This window comes from Dama dama, chromosome 23, assembly GCF_033118175.1.
Source record: "Dama dama isolate Ldn47 chromosome 23, ASM3311817v1, whole genome shotgun sequence".
Lineage (NCBI taxonomy): Eukaryota > Metazoa > Chordata > Mammalia > Artiodactyla > Cervidae > Dama > Dama dama.
The window spans coordinates 76095399-76120779 of record NC_083703.1 but is presented as its reverse complement, the minus strand read 5'-3'; the positions used below and the strand labels follow the sequence as shown (position 1 = coordinate 76120779).

The window sequence follows — 25381 nt, the reverse complement described above, 5'->3', positions numbered from 1 at the left end:
CTTTTTATTTCTGTGTGGCCTGGTCTTCCAGCCCCTTCCCTCCCCGTCGGAGCTGTCCATCTGCATGAGGGCTGTGCCGGGCAGGGAGATTAGATCATATGCTTTCCCTTTCCAGATGTGGATTTATCAGGCCCCGTCACTGTGGCTGTTCTCATCAAGCAGGTTACTGTCCCCGAGGGGAGGCTTAACATGTCGTGCTGCTTACGCCCAGATGCGGCTGTCATTTAGGGCATCGTTAGATTGTGCTCTAAGAGCAGATTGACACGGCTTCCCTGCAGCCGGCTTATTTGGGCCGGGCGGGCACCCGAGCAGACACGTGCAGGGAACAGTTGGAAAGAGCAGACCATCACTCATGAGACTTGAGGGGCATGTGGTGACCCTGCTTTGGAGCCCATTACAAATAAGAAACAGTCTTGCAGACTGTTTGCCTTTTGCCAACGCAGCATCCAGGGCTGCTGACTGCAGGTGAATTATTCACCGGGTGGCAGAGCCCTGCTTTCCAGGAGGGTCTGAGAGGTCGGGTGGGTGGCCAGCTTTGTCCTTCCCGCAGTCTCTAGAGCCCAAGCAAGGCCAAGTCCTCACTACCGGGCGCTTCCTTCTTTTCCTCGTGGTCTGGGAAGAGCAGGCAAAGGCTTGATTCTGCCCGGACTACCCTAGATTCATACCTTCGAGAAATATTTATTGAATGCCTACTATGTGCCAGGCGCTGTTTCAGGCCTCAGGGCTGTGGGGCATAGTCAGTGGTCCCAGCTCTCGTGATGCTGACATCTAGGGCTGCAGAGAGGGTGACCAGCAAGATGAAGATGTAAATGTGCCAGAGTGTTGAGTTGGCCCCAAAAGTTCATTCAGGTTTGCCAGCCAATGCTGGCAAAACCAGCATGGGAAAACCTGAACAAATTTTTTGACAAACCTGAGATACAGTGTGTTAGATCAACACATGCGGAGTTGAAAACGTAAAACATAAAAAGGAAGAGGATGTGAAATACTGAAGACAAGAGAGTAAAATTGTGGATGTGGTCAGCAGGGCAGGCCTCACAAAAAAAGAGAACTATTTTTTTTAATTGAAGTATACAATATTGTAAGTTACAGGTGTAGTGTATAGTGATTCACAATTTTTAAAGGTCATGCTCCATTTATACTCATTATAAAATATTGGCTGTATTCCCAGTGCTGTGGAATATATCCTTGCAGTTTATCTTATACCTAATAGTTTGTACCTCTTAATCCCTTACGTATACATCACCCCTCCCCACAAGAGGAGAACTTTTGAGTAGAAACAAGGAGGGGTGAGGACCCAGGCCCTGGGATTGCTGGGGAAAAGCATCCCCCGCAGGAAGAACAGCCTGGGCAAAGACTCTGGGGCGGGAACAAGTTGGCAAGCGTAAGGAGAGGCGAGGACCACAGAGGGTGGGGAAGAATGGGGAGCCTGGTCCTGCAGGGGCTGCAGTCAACCTCACAGACTTTGTTCTCTGGGTGAGTGGGAGCCATGGGTGATGCTGAGAAGGGGCACTGCGGCTACTCCTCTGGAAATCAATGGCCAGAGTCCAGGTAGGAAGCAATGGACCTAATTCAGAGGAAAGAGGATGACCGCCTGCCTGGGGAGGAGGCGACAAGACTCTTGAGTGTGGGTGTCCTTTAAGAAAGAGCAGCAGGCTCTGCTGATGGACCGGGTGTGGAAACAGAAAGATGGGACCAGGGAGAAGCCACAATTATTGCCTGAATAACTGGTGGATGGGAGAGTTGGTCCATTAAGTAGGCTGAGCACTGAAGAATTGATGCTTTTGAACTGTGGTGCTGCAGAAGACTCTTGAGAGTCCCTTGGACTGCAAGGAGCTCCAACCAGTCCATCCTAAAGAGGATCAGTCCTGAATATTCATTGGAAGGACTGGTGCTGAAGCTCCAACGCTTTGGCCACCTGATGCAAAAAGGCAACTCATTGGAAAAGGCCCCGATGCTGGGAAAGATAGAAGGTAAAAGGAGAAGGCGGTGACAGAGAATGAGATGGTTAGATAGCATCACCGACTCAGTGGTGTGAGTTTTAGCAAACTCTGGACCATAACGGAGGACAGAGGAGACTGGTGTGCAGGAATCCATGGGGTCGCAAAGAGTCAGACATGACTTAGCAACAGAACAACAACAGACTAGGGGAGTGGGGAGGACCTCAGGGGACCCCCAAGCTGTCTCTTAGCAATCACATCACTGGGCAGACATTTGTGGGTTGTGCCAAACGCCAGCCATTCCCTTACCCTCCCACAATTTTCACTGTGTCCATGTGCTACTTGTATTGCTGTTTTTTGAAACGGCTGTAATTATTTTTTGAGAATGGGATTCTACTACCCTAAATGAGAAGCTAGCATCACTTGCCCTAAGTAGAAGGAAAGTTAAACCATGCGATCAAGTGTAAGCTAATATGGCTGTCCACCCGGAGCTTCAAGGGGGTGGCCTCATCTCTTTCCTTTGAAATAGGAAGTGTGTGAGTGTTAAGGACGTGACCACATCCCTGCACCCACCAGAGAACTTTTTCCTGGAGTTGATCAGAAGGAGTGAATGGGAATCAGTTTTCCCACACTGGGGTCCCTGGCACTTGATGATGTGACCCCGAACCACTGTCCCTGCTGGTGCATCAGCCAAAGTCACATCCAGGGTGACGTGGGGACCCAAACGAGAGTCCCAGGGATGATTCTGACCCTCACTGAAGCTGAGGGTTACAAAGCGTGTAGGGACCTCCGTGCCCCTCCTGGGTTCATTATCAGCACCCCTGCGTGGTGTCCACTGGACGGCAGTTCTCACCAGGCACCTAACTCCCTGCGCCCGGCTCCCTCTTCTGTTAAGTGGTTTGCTGGGAGGATTAAGTAACACGGTGCTGGTGCAAGCCGTGTGCCTGGCACAGTGCATAAAGCAGAGTCCGCCGACCACAGTCACCACGTTAATCGTGATTGTTACGGATGTGCAGCACTGCCCTCTACCCCAGGGCCGAGTTAGAGCTGTCTCAACAGTTAGGTTATATTAGGAGCTGCCACACCAGGGCCTTCAGGGACTGGCAAGTAATATGACGGGACAGAGCTGGTGTCAGACTATAGAAGGTGCTGGGCAGTATGGCAGACACAGAGCACATCGTCTGTCAGCTGCTATTCGAAGTCAGATTTTTTTTTTAAATCTGCAACACACAACACATACATGCGTATCATGAACATAGACCCACTTGGGCTCCTGAGTTATATGGAAACACAGAGTGAGATAGTAAAGAGAATAAGCCTAGATCCCTGCTCCCTCGGAGCTGTTCTGCTGTGGAGCAGCGGGCAGCACGCAAATAAGTGAACTGTCTGACGGCAATAAGTGTTGGGGGGCCAGGTGAGGCAGGGAGGGGCCATGGGGGGTGCTGAAAAGAGGGGCAGCAGTTTCAGTGTGGGGCCAAGGACGGACTCTCAGATATGGGAGGTTTGATGAATAACCTGGAGGAGGTTAGAAGGATGCACCCCAAGGCTTGTGAGGCCCAGGGCTCTGCCGGACCCTGCAACCGAGGCCTGCTCCCTCTGCAGGTTCCGGCGAGTTTGCAGCAGCTGGTGGAGGGGAGCTTCGGAAAAGCCCACCACCTCCATCCCCTGCAGAGGGAGACTTCACACCTGGTGTCAGTGGCTGACGTGTCTGGCTCTCTGCAATCCCATGGACTGCAGCACACCAGCCTCCCCTGTCCTTCACTATCTCCCGGAGTTTGCTCAGATTCGTGTCCACTGAGTCAGTGAGGCCATCACACCTGGCAGAAACCCTCTAATTGCCACCAGTTACAGATGGGGCCCATGGGGACTTCTCAGGAGGACATGTGACCTTGGCAACAGATGCTCACATAGTTCCAGGGCCTGATGATTCCTGGTCAGACACAAAGCCAGTTCTTTGCCCACCAGGGTAACCTTAGCCAAGAGGCTCAGGAAACACACCTGGTTCCAGGTGGGCATCTCTTACAAAACTGCTTCAGCGCTGGGCTCAAGAGGGCAGGCTCTGCTCTGTTCCCTTCAGTTGTTCAGTGAGATATTCCTGGGGGTAGGGGGTGGACAGCACCCTGGATCATTCAGAACTCTCAGTCCAAAAGCAGAGGCTTATTACAAATAAGGGCACTTGTAAAGGAAACCATTTCAGAAGGAGAGAAATGCTAAGAAGAAACCTACAAGAAAACTTACTTGCTGTGATAGCAAGTAAGAAGGGAGGTCCTCCAGATGGGGTGCTCGGCCAGGACTTGTTGAGGACGTGACTATTGAGATCCAAATAATCGGACAGGCCAGCAAAGCAGAATCTCAGAGAGGCAGTCCCCAGCAGAAGGGAGAAAGCAAGTGCAAGGATCCTGGGGCAGGGGTGAGCTTGGAGCCCCTGAGAAACAAAGAGGAAGCTCGTGTAGCCAAGTGAGCAAGGGGCAGGGAAGTTCAGTTCAGTTCAGTCGCTCAGTCATGTCTGACTCCTTGCAACCCCGTGGACTGTAGCATGCCAGGCCTCCCTGTCCATCACCAACTCCCAGAGCTTGCTCAAACTCATCATATCCATCGAGTCAGTGATGCCATCCAACCATCTCATCCTCTGTCGTCCCCTTCTCCTCCCGCCTTCAATCTTTCCCAGCATCAGGGTCTTTTTCCAATGAGTCAGTTCTTCGCATCAGGTGGCCAAAATATTGGAGTTTCAGCTTCAACATCAGTCCTTCCAATGAATATTCAAGACTGATTTCCTTTAGGATGGACTGCTTGGATCTCCTTGAAGTCTAAGAGTCTTCTCCAACACCACAGTTCAAAAGCTTCAGGTCTTCAGCATTCAGCTTTCTTTATAGTCCAACTCACATCCATACATGACTACTGGAAAAACCATAGCTTTGACTAGACAGACCTTTGTTGGCAAAGTAATGTCTCTGCTTTTTAATATGCTGTCTAGGTTGGTCATAGCTTTTCTTCCAAGGAGCAAGCGTCTTTTAATTTCATAGCTGTAGTCACCATCTGCAGTGATTTTAGAGTCCAAGAAAATAAAGTCTGTCACTGTTTCCATTGTTTCTCCATCTGTTTTCCATGAAGTGATGAGACCAGATGCCATGATCTTAGTTTTCTGAATGTTGAGTTTTAAGCCAACTTTTTAACTCTCCTCTTTCACTTTCATCAAGAGGCTCTTTAGTTCTTCTTCACTTTCTGCCATAAGGGTGGTGTCATCTGCACATCTGAGGTTATTGATATTTCTCTCGGCAATTTGGTTCCAGCTTGTGCTTCCTCCAGCCCAGCGTTTCTCATGATGTACTCTGCATGTAAGTTAAATAAGCAGGGTGGCAATATACAGCCTCGACGGACTCCTTTCCCAAGTTGGAACCAGTCTGTTGTTCCATGTCCAGTTCTAACTGTTGCTTCTTGACCTGCATACAGATTTCTCAGGAGGCAGGTCAGGTGGTCTGGTATTCCCATCTCTTGAAGAATTTTCCACAGTTTATTGTGATCCACACAGTCAAAGGTTTTGGCGTAGTCAATAAAGCAGAAATAGGTGTTTTTTTAGAGCTCTCTTGCTTTTTCGATGATCCAACAGATGTTGGCAATTTGCTCTTTGGTTCCTCTGCCTTTACTAAATCCAGCTTGGACATTTGGAACTTCATGGTTCACATACTATTGAAGCCTGATTTGAAGAATTTTGAGCATTACTTTGCTAGCATGTGAGATGAGTGCAACTGTGCAGTAGTTTGAGCATTCTTTGGCATTGCCTTTCTTTGGGATTGGAATGAAAATGACCTTTTCCAGTCCTGTGGCCACTGCTGAGTTTTCCGAATTTGCTCACATATCGAGTACAGCACTTTCACAGCATCATCTTTTAGGATTCGAAATAGCTCAACTGGAATTCCATCACCTCCACTAGCTTTGTTCGTAGTGATGCTTCCTAAGGCCCACTTGACTTCGCATTCCAGGATGTCTGGCTCTAGTTGAGTGATCACACCATTGTAGTTATCTGGGTCATTAAGATCTTTTTGTATAGTTCTTTTGTGTATTCTTGCCACCTCTTCTTAATATCTTCTGCTTCTGTTAGGTCCATATCATTTCTGTCCTTTATTGTGCCCATCTTTGCATGAAATGTTCTCTTGGTATCTAATTTTCTTGAAGAGATCTCTAGTCTTTCCATTTCTATTGTTTTCCTCTATTTCTTTGAATTGATCACTGAGGAAGGCTTTCTTATCTCTCCTTGCTATTCTTTGGAACTCTGCATTCAGATGGGTATATCTTTCCTTTTCTCCTTTGCCTGTAGCTTCTCTTCTTTTCTCAGCTATTTGTAAGACCTCCTCAGACAACCATTTAGCATTTTTGCATTTCTTTTTCTTGGGGATAGTCTTGATCACTGCCTCCTATACAATGTCATGAACCTCTGTCCATAGTTCTTCAGGCACTCTCTATCAGATCTAATCCCTTGAATCTATTTGTTACTTCCACTGTATAATCATAAGGGATTTGATTTAGGTCATACGTGAATGGTCTAGTGGTTTTCCCTACTTTCTTCAATTTAAGTCTGAATTTGGCAATAAGGAGTTCATGGTCTGTGCCACAGTCAGCTCCTGGTCTTGTTTTTGCTGCCTGTATAGAGCTTCTCCAACTTTGGCTGCAAAGAATATAATGAATCTGATTTCGGTATTGACCATCTGGTGATGTCCATGTGTAGAGTCTTCTCTTCTGTTGTTAGAAGAGGGTGATTGCTATCACCAGTGCATTCTCTTTGCAAAACTTGGTTACCCTTTGCCCTGCTTCATCTGTACTCCAAGGCCAAATTTGCCTGTTACTCCAGGTATCTCTTGACTTCCTACTTTTGGAAGTCAGTGGCAAGGATACATAGAAGAAGAGGTGGCAAGAATATACAGAATGCTACTGCTAAGTCACTTCAGTCATGTCCGACTCTGTGCGACCCCATAGACGTCAGCCCACCAGGCTCCCCGGTCCCTGGGATTCTCCAGGCAAGAACACTCGAGTGGGTTGCCATTTCCTTCTCCAGTGCGTGAAAGTGAAAAGTGAAAGTGAAGTCACTCAGTCGTGTCCAACTCTTAGCGACCCCATGGATTGCAGCCTACCAGGCTCCTCCATCCATGGGATTTTCCAGGCAAGAGTACTGGAATGGGGTGCCATTGCCTTCTCCGAATATACAGAATAGATGAAGTCAAAGAAACGTGGAGGTGGGTTGGCAGGGAAGGCCGATCTAGACGGGTCTTAGACCTCCAGTAGAGAACTGGTATTTTCTTCTGAGTGTGAAGGGAAGCTGCCAGATGGTTTGCAGCAGTGAACAGACGTGATCTGTGTTTTCCCTGGGAAAGCACTAGCTGTTTCCTTCCCTGTTTGGCAGAAAAATGGGTCGAGGAGCCATGTAAATCTCCTTTTCCGTCTTTGGGGACAGAGTGCCGAGGTGGGTCTGATGTGTTGTTTTCAGGTCTCTGGGGGTGGTTGGCTCCCCAGCAAGAATCAGACACCGGGTAGGCCCTGGATGGTTTCCTGTTGCTGTCCTAACAAATTGCACAAACTGGGTGGCTTAAAACAACAGAAATTTACCACCTCACAGCTGTGGAGACAGAAGTCTGCAATCACAGTGCTGGTAGGGCTGTGATCCCTCCAGAGGCCCTAGGGGTGAATCCTTCTCTGCTCACCCAGCTCCTGGAGGCCTGAGGAGTTCCTTGGAGGAATGTACGTGCCTCCCTCCAATCTCTCCTCCATCTTCACATGGCCTTCCCCTCCGTGTCTGTGTGCCTTCTTCCTTCTATCTCTTGGAAGGACGCTTGTCCTTGCATTTAGGTCCCACAATCTAACCAATCTCAGCTCAAGGTGTTTTAGTACCTCTGCAGAGACCCTTTGTCTAAATTAGGTCCCATTCACAGGAGCCTGGACATAGGACAGGAACATATATATTTGGGGGGGGGGGCATCATTCAACCCACTATAGACCCTAAGTACTGCAAGGAAAAGAAAAAAAACTGAGGATGGCCTTAGAAGGAAGAGAAAAAGGATTTCCGTGAAACCTCCTATGTGTCTGGGTGCCGGCCAGGTATGCAGTTACACATCCATTCCTCTTCACGCATGTATTGAGTACCCGCTGCGTGTCACACGCTGTGGGGCACTGGGGACTCGGCACCGAGCAAGGCGCAGTCTCTGCAGTCTGGGGCCCTCGGGAGAGCGGATGGCGTGCAGGCACTGGTGCGCAGTAGGGTTTCCACACAAACTCCTTGCCTCCCTGCACCTTACTCTGCTCACAGCCTCATTGAGAAACGAGAACAGGCGTGAATGAAATCACCATCCCTAGTTTATTGAGAAGTCCTAGTAACACATGTGTAAATAAGAGCTCAAGGGACTCAGAAGCCACAGTGATCCCAGGGAGGTGTGGCTGCAATGACGGGTGAGATGTGCGGGGAGGTGGGCAGTGGGTTCCAAGCTGGAAGAACCAGGTGGACAAAGGCAGCCACCACGGGTCATGACTGACACAGAGTGTTTCAGCAGAGACAAGATGTATTCAGTGAGAAGGCGGGCTGGGGTTGCCAGGTTGGCATGATCAGATTTCATTAAGAGGGAACAGTTCTTGGGAAAGTTCCAAATGAAACAAGGTATAATCTTCTCTCTGTTTACACAGTGGTTGCTTTCAAAAAAAAAAAAAAAAAAAAACCCAGTGTATATTAATACCCTGCAAAAAAAAAAAAAGATGTTCTGTTTATATGCAAGACAAAGTTCTTTGCTAGACTCAGATAACTTATGAGCAGGTTTTTACCTAACCACTCCTATGAATGCCTAGTGGAACTGGGGACTGGCAGAGTACTTCCTCATTGCACTGAGGTCTGAAAGTGAAAAAAAAGTGGAAGTAAAGTTGCTCAGTTGTGTCCGACTCTTTGTGACCCCATGGATTGTAGCGTACCAGGCTCCTCCATCCATGGAATTCTCCAGGCAAAAAGGACCGGAGTGGGTTGCCCTTTCCTTCTCCAGGGGATCTTCCGGACCCAGGCATCGAACCTGGGTCTAACCACATTGTAAGCAGACGCTTTACCGTCTGAGCCACCAGGGAAGTATTGCAAGCTGCTGCCCACAAATGCCAAGAGTGCCCACCAGTCAGTCCCTGGAGGTCTCCAAAATGCACTCCCCTCCTGAGGGGTGGGGGTGCCACCCTACTCAGGGCACCTCAGTGCCCGTCTCTAACTGTGCGGTGCCCGACTGGGGCGCACGCGCCGGAGATCGGCCGGCCGCGTCTCACCTCCTCACTCTGGTTGCAGGCTCCATGCAGGTGATGAACAAGACGCGGCGCATCATGGAGCGGGGCGGGGCGCACTTCATCAACGCCTTCGTGACCACGCCCATGTGCTGCCCCTCGCGCTCCTCCATCCTCACCGGGAAGTACGTCCACAACCACAACACCTACACCAACAATGAAAACTGCTCCTCGCCCTCCTGGCAGGCGCAGCACGAGAGCCGCACCTTTGCCGTCTATCTCAACAGCACCGGCTACCGGACAGGTGAGCCAGGCTGCCGGGGTGGGCGCATGCGCAGGCTGGAACCGCCGGCGTGGTACCCAGGGCCCTGTCTCAGATCGCCGCCTTTTCCGCTGTGGTCCCTCTGCTGCGGGGCGGGGGTCCCAGCAGTTTTAATTTAAAAGCTATGCCTTGCCTTCTAAATGCGTTAGAGAAATAGATTTATTTGCTCGTAGAAGGGCTTGAAAGTGACCTTTTCAACGGAATTTGAGTTTCGTTTTGTTTTTTTTTAAGTGAGCCCCTTTAAAGTTTGAAATACAGTACAGAGGCCGTGGACGAGCAGGAGCGTGAGTTCTGTGTGAATTGTGTCATTTAAGCCGCCGGGGACTACTTCATTGACTTAAGGCCATCAGCATGGAACAGGCTTCCAGAAGAACACTGGGGTGGGGCACAGGGATTAAAATTGGCGTGGAGGATGGATAGGCCCGTGCGTGGGGACTGTGGCCGCTCTGCAGATGGCAGCGCACTGTTCGTCCACCCTTGACCATCTGCACTGCCCAGGGTGCTCCATCTCCTCTGCCGTGGGTGCCCACAGTGTTGCATCCTAGGTGAAGAGTGAGTGAGACTTTCTGTCTCTTTATCTTGCATGAGGTACTTTGGTGGGTTCTGGAGACTCACCTGCCAGGCTGGTTGCCTGAAGCAAAGGCACAATTACAGTGGCTTACCTCCAGCAACATTGCAAAATCCTCCAAACTCGATTTAATTTGCTTTAATTTAGAAAAATAAACAAGCACTCCCCACCTCGAGTAAGGAGCCAAGGCAGTTATGAAATCAGATATTGTGACTCCGGTGTCGTAACCCCAGGAAGTTGTGCTCAAGGGACAAGGGACTCCTTTGGGTGGGAGTGACAGAGAGGAACGGATATCTCCATTTTGTTCATTCATACGTCCATTGAAGACACTTAGGTTGTTTCCATAGCTTGGCGGCTGTAAATAATGTTGCGACGAACATGGGATGCAGGTAACTTTCAAGTTTGTGTTTTCATTTTGTTTGGATAGATACTCAAGAGGTGGAATTGCTGGATCATGTGGTAGTTTTATTTTTAATTTTTGAGGAGCCTCCAAACTGTTTTCCATAATGGCCATACCAATTTACATTCCCACAATGAACAAGGGTTCCCTTTCCTCCAAATCCTCTCCAACACTTATTATTCTTTGCCTTTTTGATAACTGGTATTCTAACAGGGAGGCTTCCCAGGTGGCGCTAGTGGTAAAGAACCCACCTGCTAATGCAGGAGACCTAAGAGGTGCAGATTCAATCCCTGGGTCGGGAAGATTCCCTGGAGGAGGGCATGGCAACCCACTCCAGTATTCTTGCGTGGAGAATCTGCCTGAAACAGAGGAGCCTGGCGGGCTACAGTCAGGCTTACAAAGAGTGGGACAGGACTGAAGCAGCTTGGCCCACAGCACATTCTAACATGTGTGAGGTGATATCTCGTTGTGGTTTTGATTTATATCTCCCTGATGATTAATGATGTGGATTTAGATGTACCTGTTGACCATCTGTATGTCTTCCTTGGAAAAAATGTCTATTCGGATCTGTTGCTCCCTTTTTAATTGGATTGTTTTAGTTTTTTCTATTGAGTTGCATGAGTTTTTATGTACTTTGGATGTTAACTCCTTATCAGATGTAATGATCTGCAAATATTTTCTCTTATTTGGTAGATTGTCTTTTCATTCTGTGGTGCAGAATGTTCCTCTGCTGTGTTTGCTGTCGTCCCACTTATTTCCTTCTGTTTTTATTGCCTTTGGTGTCAAATAAAAAAAAAATCATCACCAAGACCCATATCAAATGATGATTTCACATCATATGTTCCAAGTCTTTAATCCGTTTTGAATCCATCTTTGCCTGTGGTGAAAGATAACAGTTCAGTTTAATTCTTTCATGTGTGGCTGTCCAGTTTTCCCAGTTCCATTTATTATGATGTCCTTTCCCCCATCATATATTCTGGGCTCCTTTGGTGTAAATTAACCAACCATATATGCATAGATTTATTTATGGACTTTCTAATCTATTTCATTGATCTATGTGTGTTTTTATGCCAACACCATACTGTTTTGATCACTGTTGCTTTGTGATACAGTTTGAAATCAGGGAACCTGATGCTCCAACTGTGTTCTTATTTCTCAAATTTGCTTTGACTCTTTGAGGTCTTCTGTGGTTCCATATACATTTTCAGATTATGTTCTCTGTCTCTGTGAAAAATGCCATTGGATGGTCTAGTGGTTAGGACTCCATACTTCCATTGCAGGGGGCATAGGTTTCATCCACACAGCACAACCAAAAATGAATAAGTAAACAAGATAAATAACATTTGTAAATAATAATTTTTTTAAAATGCCATTGGAAATTTGATAGGGATTGCATTGAATCTGTAGATTGCTTTGGATAGTATTGACTTTTTTTTTTGGCTGCACAAGGTCTTCATTGCTTTTGCACAGGCTTTCTCTCGTTGCAGTAAGCGGGAGCTACTCTTCATTTCAGGATGCTGGCTTCCCATTGCAGTAGCTTCTCATTGCAGAGTACAGGCCCTGGGCACATGGGCTCAGTGGCTGTTGACTCTTGGGCTCTAGGGCACATGGGATTCAGTAATTGTGGCTTGCAGACTTGGTAGTTGTGACTCGGAGGCTCTAGAACGCAGGCTCAGTAATTGTGGTGTGTGGGTTTAGTTGCTCTGCAGTATGTGGAGTCTTCTTGGACCAGGGATCAAATCGTGTCTCCTGCATTGGCAGATGGTTTCATATCCACTGTGCCTGTGCCACCAGTGAAGCCCTAGTATCAACATTTTAACAATATTAATTCTTCCAACCCATGAGCATGGAAATACCTTTCCATTATCTATGTCTTCTGTTTCTTTCCTTAATTAAAGTCTTAGTTTTTAGTGCAGAAGTCTTTCACCACCTTGGTTAAATTTATTCCCAGATATTTCATTCTTTTTTATGCAGTTATAAATGGGATTGTTTTATTAATTTATCTTCCTGATAGTTTGTTATTGATGTATAGAAACTCAACAGATTTTTATGTATTGATTTTGTATCCTGCAACTTTACTGAATTAATTAGTTCTAACAGTTTTTGGTGGAGTCTTTGGGGTTTTCTATGTATAATATCATGTCATCTACAGATAGTTTCACTTCTTCCTTTATGACTTGGATGCTTTTTCCTTCTTTTTTTGCCTCATTGCACTAAGATTTCCAATACAATATTGAATAAAAGTGGTGGCAGGGAGTTCCCTTGTCTTCTTCCTGATCTTAGAGGAAAAGTTACTAGTTTTTCACTGTTGAATATGATGTAAGCTATGGGTTTTATTATGTTGATGTATGTTCCCTCTACAGTCACTTTTTTTGAGAATTTTCCTCATAAATGGTTGTTGAATTTTGTCAAATGCTTTTTCTGCATCTACTGAGATGATTTTTATCTTTCATTTTTTTAATGTGTACACATTGATTGGCTGATGGTGAACTATCCTTGCATTTCTGGAATAAATCCTACCTGATCATGATATATGACACTTTTAATGTATTATTGAATTCAGTTTGCTAATATTTTGTTGGAGATTTTTGCATTCTATTTTCATCAGAGATATTGGCCTATACTTTTCTTTACTTGTGGTATCTTTGGCTGATTTTGGTATCAGGGTAATGCTTGCCTTATAAGATGAACGTGGAGTTATTCCTTTCTATTCTGTTTTTTTGGAAGAGTTTGCGAAAGGCTGGTATTAATTGTTCTTTGAATTTTTGGTAGAATTCACCTATAGAGCTGTCTATTCCTGGACTTTTATATTTTGGGAAGTGTTTGATTATTGATTCAACCTTCTTTCTAGTAATTGGTCTGCTCAGATTTTCTATTTCTTCATCAGTCAGTGTTGGTAGGTTATGTGCTTCTGGTTATAGTTCTCCAGCTTGTCAAACTTGTTGGCCTGTAATTGCTCATAGTAGTCTTTTATGGTCCCTTGTATTTTTGTGGTATCAGTTGTAATGTCTCCCTTTTTATATCTGATTTAACTTATTTGAATTCTCTTTTTTTTCCTGGTGAGTCTAGCTAAAAGTTTTATCAGTTTTGTTTATCTTTTCAAAGAACTGGTTTGTACTTCCATTGATCTTTTCCATTGTCTTTTTCGTATCTATATTTCATCTGTTTTTGCCATAATCTCTATTGTTTCTTTCCGTCTACTAACTTCGGTCTTTGTTCTTTTTCTGGTTCCTTGAATTGTAAAGTTTAGGTTATTTATTTGAGATTTTTCTTGTTTCTTGATGTAGGCATTTATCACTTAGAACCTATCTTGCTGCATCTTGTATGTTTCAGTATGTTGCATTTTCATTTTCATTTGTCTCATTATTTTTTTTTAATTCTTTTGATTTCTTTAACTGATTTGTTGTTCAGTAGCATGTTGTTTATCCTCCGTGTATTTGTGAATTTTCCAATTTTCTTCCTGTAATTGATTTCTAGTTTCATACCATTCTATTTGAAAAAGGTGCTTGATAGAATTTCAGTTTTCATAAATTTATTAAGATTTGTTTTGTGGCCTAACATATGCTCTACCCTGGAGAATGCTTCATGTTCACTTGAAAAGAATGTGTTTTCTGTTGCTTTTGGATGGAACGTTCTGTGTATGTGTGCTAAGTCTATCTGGTCTATATATCATTTTAGACCTATGTTTCCCTATTGATTTTCTCTCTGAATGATCTATCCATTGATGAAAGTGGGGTATTAAAGTCCCCTCCTATTATTCTACTGCTGTCTATTTCTCCCTTGGGGTCTATTAATACTTGTTTTATATGTTTAGGTGCTCTTAAAGTGATCAGAGACTCAACTGCTTTCTGTTTCTCCTTATCTCCCACTGATGAGAAACAAGTCACATGAGCACATGTGATGGCAAAAGAGTCTGGGGGAATGTAGTCTTTATTCTGGGTGGCCATTTGGCCAGCTAAAAATTCCGTTACTATGGGAGAAAAAGAAAATGAATACCAGGGGAAGATTAAAGTTACAACCTCAATAATAGTTCTCAGTCATTTGTATATGTAATACTGTTTGAATAAAAGAGGTTAGCTGGAATTGTAGAAGACTGAAACCAGAAAAAAGCATTCTTTAAATAGACCAAAAGTTCATTTAAATAGAACTTTTAATGTATTTAGTTAAGTATTTTATCTTGAAAAAGTGAAACTACACAATTTTGAAAAATAACCTTATTCTATGTTATATTCTAACAGTATTTAACAAAGGTTATGTTATAATTGTGGTTAGGTTATGGGTTGATTCTTTAATTAGATGAATTGATAAAGTGTCAAATTAGAGGCAGGGAGGGAGATAACTTGTTAAACAAATTTAAATGATAGCACCATTTGATGTCATTTATTTCACCTTCTATTTTCACAGCAAATCATACAAAGTCATTTTTGCAAAAGTATTTGAGGATTTGATGAGTTTTCCCTTCCCTGGTGGTTCAGCTGGTAAAGAATTCGCCTACAATGCGGGAGACCTGGGTTCAATCCCTGGGTTGGGAAGATCCCCTGGAGAAGGGAACAGCTACCCACTCCAGTGTTCCAGCCTGGAGAATTCCGTGGACTGTATAGTCCATGGGATTGCAAGAGTAGGACACGACAGAGCGACTTTCACTTTCAGTTTTTTTCTCTTAATCCCTTGACATGTGAGTCTTCCCTGTGAAGCATTGATTCCCTCATCATCATTTTCAGTGGTTTCTTCTTCAGCTATCTCACAGACCAGATTATTGTTTGTCAATGGATTCACACATGCTTCAGGCTGTCCTCCAGCATCACTTTAATTAATTTCTCAAAACCTTGCATCTTTCAGAAGATTTGCAATTTCATTTTACCATCATCTTGCTTGTGTTTCCCTGTGTTTGCAGTAGAGATTGACAAAGGATGAAGTGAGAGGTGCTACATTTAAGCAGGACAAATATCAATTTGTTCATGGATATTTCTGTGTGCTGGCTTCCTCTCACTTTGGGGAGGGACTTGGATCTCAAATATAAACACACTTGAAAGGGTAAATTGTATCTTCAGTTTTTACAAAATGTACTTAGTCATCTATTTTAGCACACTTCAGCTACCCTGGCTGTGTCACTACATAGGCACCAGCTAAAGTTATATTGTCCTTAGAATGAGACGCCTCCAGGTCTTTGCAGAGCGGTTGAGAGCAAGGACTCTGCCTGAGTTCAAATGTGGGCTCCACCACTGACTAGCTGAGTGAACTGGAATAAGTTATTTAACTATGCCTTGGTTACTTCAAGGGAGAATAACGCTACTTAGCTCATAGGGTTTGGTGAGGATTACATGTGATACAACAGTGATACATAGCAAGCACTGAAGAAACATTGATGGGACTTCCCTGGCCGTTCAATAGTTAGGACTCTGTGTCTCCACTACAGAGGGCACGGGTTTGATCCCTGGTCAGGGAACTAAGATCCTGCATGCTGCAGGATGGGAGCCCAAAAAAAAGAACATTAGCAATGATAAACACAGCCTCACAGAACCCCAGACCAATGTTCAGATGAATGTCACACAGCGTAATATCATGTGATGGAAATAAGTTATACCCATGCTCAGCCTCCCTGGTAATCAGGGAAACACAGATTTAGCCAACAGTGCATTATCACGGCTCACTCATCACCACAGCAAATATCTCAAGGCCCTGCCCCACCAAAAGGTGGTGAGGAGGTGGGAAAACAGGAAGAGAGAGGTGGGAATGCGCATTAGCACCTACACTCTGAAGAGCAGGTTGGTAGTTTCTGGCAAAGTTGAAGAGGCATCTCCTTCCATTCAGCAGTTCTCTGGCTCTGTACCCCTCAGTTCTGAGGAGGTGGTATTTGAGTTGTGCTTGACCAAGGAGAGGGTGCTTCTTGGCAGTGCTTGTGGCTGGTAAGTGGCCATCAGATCCGAAGAACAGAAAGCCCCCCACCCCCAGCTCCCAAGTGATTTTGACAAGTTATTAACTTTGTGCTCCCTAAACCAAAAAGGGGCTTCTCAGGTGGCTCCGGGGTAAAGAATCTGCCTGCCAGTGCAGGAGACGAAAGAGATGTGGGTTCAGTCCCTGGGTTGAGAAGATCCCCTGGGGGAGGAAATGGCAATCCACTCCAGTATTCTTGCCTGGAAAAATCCCATGGACAGGGGAGCCTGGTGGGCTATAGTCCATAGGGTTGCAAAGAGTCGGACACGACTGAGCATAGCATACAAACCAAAAAGATGCAGGTGAGCTTTCGACAGAGGCAGATTCTGTGGTTTGACAGTGTCATAATTTTATCATAAGGCCTGAGGTCTCAAGATGTGGTTGGCACTGGGAGGGGTCCCGTACCTCTTCCTTTGTGTGATATGCTAGCATTCAGCAGGATCTTCTCCCAGAATGCCCAAGTGGCGAGAGTCTTTCTGATTGGACCAAACTGAGTCACATGCCAACCCCCAAACCAGTCACCATGGAGAGCAGATGACCTGCCAATCAGCTTAGCCCACATCACCTGGTCCTGGAGCAGGGGATGGAGTCAGTGTTCCCCTGGCACCTGTGTGCCCAAATAGAAATCAAGGGCCATTGGAAAGGATAAAGAGGAAGCACATACCGCAGTGGCATTCACAAATTTCCAATAGCCTGCCTTGGGCAAAACAGCAACAACCAAATGGGAGAAATAAACACCCCTTCTGGATCTTTCTGATGAATTAGATCAGAATGCCCGTTTTCTTCTCGTCAGGGTACTGCTTTCTCATTCCATGTTGCCGTCTGAGCCTGGCTGTTCGGAAGCCACTCCCCCGCCCAGCTCCTGCCATCTGGTACAGACTTGTAGAGATGTGAGCACTGGTGTTTGAGCCTCCCACCCCTCCCTCATCATGTTCTAGAACACGCCGTGGGAGGAGGGGAGCACGCCCCTCATGACTAGCCCCAGCTGTGCCGGGGCTCTTAGAGCTCTCCAATTATTTTCATTCTTCTCCTCCAACAAAACTGGATAGGGGAGGTCAGCTGGGGACCTGGACTACTTGGCTGTCAGCCTTGGGCAGCCACCCTCACTTGGGGCAGGTGGGGGGCTCGGTGCCATGATGCCCACTGTGGCAGGATGCCTGGGGCGTTGGTGGAGGCTGGAGCATCCCCCAGACACAGGAGGGTGGAAAGACAACTGCTGAGCATTTGGGCATCCCTGACAGAGACTCACTGCTGGTGTGTAAAGGGGTGTGTGTATGAGAGCATGTGAGCTAGGGAAAGAGGAAGAGAGACAGAGATTTTTCTTTTTCCCCCTGATGTGGTTGTAGGGCCACAAAGACGTGAGAACTGGTGTTTTTCTGTGAAATAATCCCCTCCCCTCCCTCTTTCCATCACCCGGTTTTGATCTGCTTTTAGCCTCTTGCCCTGAAACCCACACGCCAGCCTCCAGCTGCCTGCCCGCCATCTGCCTTTGGATGTCACCCCGGCACGTCAAACCTGCCGTGTCCAGACTGACTTCCTGACCCTGCGCCTCCCTCCCAGGCACCTCTCACAGTCTTCCCTTTGGCGGTTCCAGTCGCTCAGGCCAAAACCTGAGTGTCTTGTTTGTTTTCTTCCTTTCACACTCTGCATTGAGTCCATCAGCAGATCCCATCAACTGTCCCTTCAAAATACAGCAGAACCCCTCTGGTGCCATCACCCATATCTAAGCCTCCTGGGCTCCACTCCCACCAGCCCCAGCTCTCTCCTCTCTGGCCTCCCTGCCTCCCGCCTCGCCCCACGAGAGCAACCAGAGCACATTCCTCACAGCACCCAGAGACAGATCCTGACCCACCACTCTCACCCAGGGTGGGGCTCCCACAGGCTCCTCAGGGTCCTAATGGGCTGCCCCTCTGTCCCTCACCTCCTGACCATCTCCCCTCCTGTTCTTGCCTTCAGTCACTTCCTTCCTTCCTGTTCAAGTGAAAAGTGAAAGTGAAGGTCGCCCAGTCGTGTCCTGCTCTTTGCGACCCCCTGGACTATATAGTCCATGGAATTCTCCAGGCCAGAATACTGGAGTGGGTAGCCTTTCCCTTCTCCAGGGGATCTTCCCAGCCCAGGGATTGAACCCAGGTCTCCCGCATTGCGGGCAGATTCTTTACCAGCTGAGCCACCAGGGAAGCCCAAGAATACTGGGGTGGGAAGCCTTTCCCTTCTCCAGGGGATCTTCCCGACCCAGGAATTGAACCGGGGTCTCCTGCATTACCAGCGGATTCTTTACCAGCTGAGCTACCAGGGAAGCCGCCTGTTCCTGAAACCATCCAGTAACTCCTGGCCCATTCCCATCTCGGGGCCTCTGCACTTTTTCCTTCTCTGGAGCCTTCCTCCGCTCTCATCTGCATGGCTTTCACTCACTTTCCTGAGACCATCATTCAGGTATCACCTCCTCAGGGAAGCCCTCCTTGATTACCCATCCAGCAGAGGGTCCCCTTCCCCCTTTATCCCCTCACCCCACTTTTTTAAGTCAGAGTCCTTGTTGCCACTTCACATATATTTGAACGCTGACTGTCCAATTTCCCTTGTGAAGTTACATCCCCTGCCCGCTTCCAGTTCTCCTTGCCCTGGTTCCTGCTTTATCTGCCTCCCCAGTCCTTTCACTTTGGAGAATGCACTTGGCCACTGATCTGGTTGCCTGTGTCCCTTCTAAACCGTCAGCTCCCTGGAAGCAGGGACGTGTGGTCTGTCCTCCCCAGCGTGCCCGTGCTGGAAGCGGGCTGTCCTGTAGTAGCTGCTCATTGAATGCTGCAGGACGAGTGGGTGAATCTATATTCCGTCCAGACCCGGCCACCCCCCTTCCGACCCTCTGCCCTGTTTTCTATGCTCCGTTCTCCTCTCGTGCGTCTCTCCCCCCACCCCTGCTCCTGCCATCTCAGCCTCCGCTGCGCAGAGGAGAAAGGACTTCGCTTCTTCCTGGAGGGGCGCCTGCGGCCCCGAGTGCAGCTGTCGGGCCTTCACAATGGCCGCCTTCTCTTGGCTTGGCCTTCCTCCTGGGTTTGCTCCCCGCTCTCTTCCTCTCCCCTGAGTGCACACACAGCTCTCTTCTTCCCTCCGTCCAGCTGCCCCCTCCACCCCCTTGCCCGCCCCCTCTCCAACCTGTGAGGGGACAGCAGAGCGTCTGCGTTTGCCCCGGGAAGGAGGCCCCCCTTAAGAAGCAGGGCAGCCTTGCCTCTCCTGACCCCATAACCCACCTTCCCCCCCATGAAAGCCAGGCATCGGTGGGGTAGGACAGCCTCGCCCAGGGCTCCTTAGTGGGGTACACATGCATCCTGGTCACACACACCTTCAAGCTACTTTTATCTCTGGGAGATGGTGAAGGACAGGGAGGCCTGGCGTGCTTCAGTTCATGGGGTTGCAAAGAGTTGGACACGACTTAGCAACTGAACAACAATCTTTTTTCTTAAACTGCAATATAATAGTCACTCTCTTCCTCTAAGACCTTCAGATTTCAAAGCAAGTAAAGTATGGGTGCAGGAGTCCAGAGACTGAGGCTCTGCTTCTGACTCCTCTGTGACCTTGAGCTGAGACCCGCCCCCTGTGGGTCTCAGTTTCCCCATCAGTGCAGAGGAGCTGCCATGTCCATGTGTAAATTACTTGGTCCCTGTGCTGTGATTCCGCCCTCAGTGTTGTGGGACCAGTGCCCACAGACTTGGGAGCAGAGCTGCCCCAGGCCGCTGGAGGAAAGAGGAGGCAGATGGTCACACTTCTCCTCGACTTTTCAGAAACCGGGTGTGAGGCGGGTGGGGCAGGATTTCTATACTTTGAAAACCCTGTGTCCCAGCCCGTTAGCCTGGATATTCATTTCCTTTGGCCACTGTAACAGAAGTGCCACAGCCTGGGTGGCTTCAAATCAGAAATGCATTCTCTCACAGTTCTGGTGGCCAGTAGCCCAAGCTCACGTGTCAGCAGGGCCCGGCTCCCTCTAAAGCCTCCCCGGGAGGACCCTTCCTTGCCTCTTCCAGCTTCCGGTGGGTGCCAGTGAGCCCTGGCATTCCTTGGCTTGTAGCTGCATCCTTCCTGTGTCTGCCTCCCTGTTGGAACGGCCACCTCCATGCAGGGCCCTCTCTTCACATGGCCTTCTCCTCTCTGTGCATCTGCACCCAAATTTCCCTCTTCTCTAAGGACCCCTGTCTCCAGATGAGAGCCCACCCTTATCCGCTGTGACCTCATCTTAACTTGATGACATCTGCGGAGACCATATTTCAAAATAGAGTCCCCTTCACAAGTGTCTGTGGTTAGAACTCAAACGTGTATTTTAGGGGACCACAGTCCAACCCACACCAGCTGGGTTCTTCCCCACACACCACTTTATTTACTCCTCATGGATGCATTAACCTCCATTTAGGCCGCAGTCTTAACGTCCGGCTGGAGCAAACCCTGCAGGCCATCAGGATGCTCAGAAGCCAGCTGCCTCCCCATCATCACCTGGGCTGCAGGTCTAAGCCCAGGGCCGTCTGTCACCCAGCCAGTCAGCGACGTGCATTGGTTTTGCTCACGGAGGTCACTCAGTCAACCTCGGAAGTCAAAACACCAAAGAAACTGTTAGTCACTCAGTCATGTCTGACTCTTTGTGACCCCATGGACTATAGCCCACCAGGCTCCTCTCTCCATGGGATTCTCCAGGCAAGAATACTGGAGTGGCTTGCCATCTCCTTCTCCAGGGGATCTTCCTGACACAGGGATCAAACCGGGTCTCCCACAATGCAGGCAGATTCTTTACCATCTGAGCCACCAGGGAAGGCCTAGTCAAAACCAGTGAGAAGGATGACTGTGGTGGGTGAATATATACGTCTGTCCACCTAGAGCCTCAAGGGCCACAAGGCAGTTTGCAGGGTATGACCTTTGCAGGCACCTCCCAGCCCTAACTGCCTCTCCCCTGGACGTCCTGGAGGGGTTCAGAGCCAATATGGTAGTGCCTCGGCACCAGGAGCTACTTAACTTTCTATTAATTAAAAATAAACCAGATTTTAAATCCCATTTCTCCATCGCGCTAGCCACGTTTCAAGTGCCTCTGTAGACACATATAGGTGCCAGATGGGATGGTGCAGATTACAGACTGTTTCCGTCACTGCACAGGGCTCTATTGATCTGAAGAGCCTCAGAATAGAGTGTAACTCAAGCAAAATCTCTCTGGGAGGAGGGCACAAGCCTTTGGGAATGTGATCATTACAACAACAAAAGTAGAACCAAAACTGAAAAATGCAGGTGGTCCCGATGCAGCGTTCACCATGCCCAGACCTTGTGGCGCATGTTTGATGTGATTCATCCTCCTCCGTCCTCAAACAGGCCTGTGATATACCTGTGCCCCCCTCTCCTGCTGCAGTGCCCCCCTTGGGCCCCCAGCCCGAGGTTCCAGTTTCTGTCCCTGCCTCTCCAAGCCTTTGCAGCCATCCGTGGCTGGGTCATGGGTCGGGGTCAGAACCAGCCACACAGGAGGCTCCATCCTGGAGCTGGTGGGTCCCACCTGTCCACAGTAAGACAGGTTCTTATTTTCTCAGCATCTGGCACATCTGATGTGTTGGAATGCAATATCCAGGTTTTTACTGACATTGCCAAGATTTCTAATGTGGATTATTCATTCTACTTTCTAAAAGATTAAAAACACCAGGCAGGCCCACAGCAAACATAATGTGTGCAGTGGATTCAGCCCACAAGCCACCATGTTTGCAAACTTTTTTCTAACACGGTGGTTCTCAAGGGGCACACCTCCCAGTAGGGCTTAACATCTGTGGAGGCATTTCCGGTGGTGATAAAAGTGGAGAGATGCTGCTGGCTTCCGGGACCAGGGATCTTTGATGTCCTGCTCTGCACAGGAGAAGCCCATATAGCCGCTGAATTGCCTTGCATTCCACATGGCTTCTCAGTCTTCCACCAAATCATTATGTGAGTGGATTATTTGATATTTATTGTTCTCTGAGCCTTGTCTGTAAGTTCATTTTATTTAAAAACACTTTTTTTTTGCACAGTTTTAATACATTGTGAATTTTCCAGAAACGTAAGGATAAGTCAGTGGGGCGTGTACTATATGTGAATGCAGAACTTTTTCAGTCTCACCGATGGCAGGGCTGTCAAGTATGCAACTTGCAGTCCCGCCCAGTTCACATGTGTACCTGTCACACTCCCCCTGAATCTAGGTTCACACATCTGACCACTCCATCCTGTCTCCTTGTTGGATGTGATTGAAAATTCATGCTGACATGTTTATTATAAACTGACTTCCTTTTTTTCTTGTGGGTTGTAATTGGAACATTATATTGAATTTTTGAAATGATGTGCTTCTGTAGCTTTTGTTGCCTATAAGTTTCCCTGCAGGAATATAAGGGAGCATTACAAAATATTTGTCACAGAAGTGGGGCATCTGTCTAATGGTGTGGCAAACAGCTCTTTGAAGGATCAGCTTAGTGTCAGGTTCCTCCAAGATGATAATTAAATATCCATTGATCAATAGATAGTCTTCCCGGGCCACCTTCTAAAGAGTTTCTTATGGATTTTCTCCACCTCCTTTGTCCCATTCTTCTGGACAAAACCATAGTTTATGGCTGATTCATGTCGAGGTCTGACCGAAAACAACAAAATTCTGTAAAGCAACTATCCTTCAATAAAAAAAATAAATAATTTTTAAAAACCATAGTTTATTTTTTTAATTTTATTGAAGTATAGTTGATTTACAATGTTGTATTAATTTCTTCTACAGAGTGACTCAGTGATACATATATATTCTTTTCCATTATGGTTTATCCCAGGATATTGAATATAGTTCCCTGTGCCGTCCTGTGGGAACTTGTTTGTCCATGATGCATATATGACAGTTTCCCTCTGTGAATCCCAGACGCTCCTGCCTCCTCGCCTGTGCCCCGCGGCCACCACACGCCTGTTCTCTGTATCCGAGACTCCGTTTTCGTTTCCTAGTCCTGTTGATTTGTATCATGTTTTAGATCCCACGTGTAAGTGACACCATGTGATATTTGTCTTTCTCATTCTGACCTCACCTCGTATGACAGTCTGTAGGTCTGTCCATGTAGCTGCACATGGCATGATTTCATTCTTTTTTATGGCTGAGTAATATCCTACTGTATGTATGCTCCACATCTTCTTTATCCATTTACCCGACGATGGGCATTTGGGTTGTCTCCACATCTTGGCCATTGTAAATAACGCCGCTGTGAACATGAGGGTGCATATATCTTTTTGAATTAGAATTTCTTCTGGGTATATGCCCAGGAGTGGGATTGCCGAATCATATGGCAACTCTATTTTAGTTTTCTGAGAACCCTCCATACTGTCTTCCATGGTGGTGGCGGGTACCGATTTACATCCCCAGCAGTGTAGGAGGGCTGCCTTTCCTCCACACCCTCTCCAGCGTTTGTTACTTGTAGACTGCTTTTTTTTAAATTCTGGCCTCACTGGGTCTTCTCGGTGGCTCTTCTCTAGCTGTGGCACACGGGCCCGAGAGCTCAAGCACTCCGTGGTGGCAGCGTGAGGGCTTAGTTGCCACACAACGAATCCGCGTCCCCTGCATTGGAAGGCAGGTTCTCAACCACTGCGCCAGCAAGAGGGTCCCATTTGTAGATTTCTTAATGATGGCCGTTTTGACTAGTGTGAGGTGGTGGAGGAGAAGGGGACGACGGAGGATGACATGGTTGGATGGCATCACCAACTCTATGCACATGAGTTTGAGCAAGCTCCGGGAGTTGGTGATGGACAGGGAAGCCTGGCGTGCTATAGCCCATGGGGTCGCAAAGAGTCAGACATGACTGAGCGACTGAACTGAGGTGATACCTCATTGTAATTTTGGTTTGCATTTCTCTAATAATTAGTAATGTTGAACATCTTTCCATGTGCTAATTGGCCATCTGTAAGTCTCCTTTGGAGAAATGTCAATTTAGGTCTTCAGCCCATTTTTCAATTGGGTTGTTGGTTTTTTGTTGTTGAGTTATATGAGCTGTCTGTATATTTTGGACGTTGAGCCCTTGTCGGCCCCATCATTTGCACACATTTTCTTCCATTTCATAGGCTGTCCTTTCATTCTGTTTATGGTTTCTTTTGCTGTGCAAAAGCTTGCAAGTTTGATTATGTCTCATTTGTTTATTTTGGTTTTTATTTCTATTGCTTTGGGAGACTGACTTAAGAAAACATTGGTATGATTTATGTCAGAGAATGTGGACAAAACCATGCTTTAAAAGGACCAGGAAGGAATTCTCTAGTGGTCCACTGGTTAGGACTCTGCTTCCGCTACAGGGGGCATGGGTTTAATCCCTGGTCAAGGAACTAATATCCGGCATGCCTTGGCATACGTGCATAAATAAATGCGTGCATGCATGTACGTGTTAGTCGCTCAGTCTTGTCTGACTCTGTGACCCCATGAACTGTAGCCCACCAAGCTCCTCTGTCCATGGAATTCTGCAGGCAAGAATACTGGAGTGGGTAGCCATTCCCTCCTCCAGGGGATCTTTCCAACCCAGGGATTGAACCTGGGCCTTGTGCATTGCAGGCGGATTCTTTACCATCTAAGTCACCAGGGAAGCCCAAATGCATACATACATACATATTTTCAGATACAGCGCATCCTGATAGCATTAAAACCTGGCCCTAGTGCTGGGTAGTGTGTGTGTGGCACCAAGGGGAGGGGGATGGGCTCCATCCCAGACTAATGACGTTTCCAGGGAACAGATGGCCCCGGTCCCCATTTGCTGAAGCTGCATGACTCTCCCAGGAAGTGGGTGGCTGAGGCCAGCATTTAATTGGAAACCCAAGCAGCCCGCCCTCCATGCCTTGACCAGAGCCTCAGGGTCATCTGCGGCCCAGCTGTGACCTCACCAAAAGCAGGCAGGCAGAACACAGGGGCTGGTGAAGAGGCGTGTAAACAGCAGCCCCAGCCCTCCTTCCCTCCGGGTGTCTGCTTGTCCTGCTTCTCCCCCGCGATTTGCCCTTCC

General features: G+C 47.3%; 1 protein-coding gene across 6 annotated transcripts in view; it reads left to right on the top strand.

Annotated features, from left to right (window-relative positions):
* SULF2 (sulfatase 2) overlaps positions 1–25381 on the top strand; it is a 126722-nt gene that overhangs the window by 41146 nt on the left and 60195 nt on the right. For all 6 annotated transcript variants that reach the window (XR_009690139.1, XM_061127440.1, XM_061127441.1 and 3 more), the window contains exon 3: positions 9235–9474. Coding sequence is in view for 5 of the 6 variants with exons in the window: in XM_061127440.1 (XP_060983423.1) it covers positions 9235–9474 (240 nt within the window). In the remaining variant the exon portion in view is untranslated. The remainder of the gene's footprint in view (positions 1–9234; positions 9475–25381) is intronic.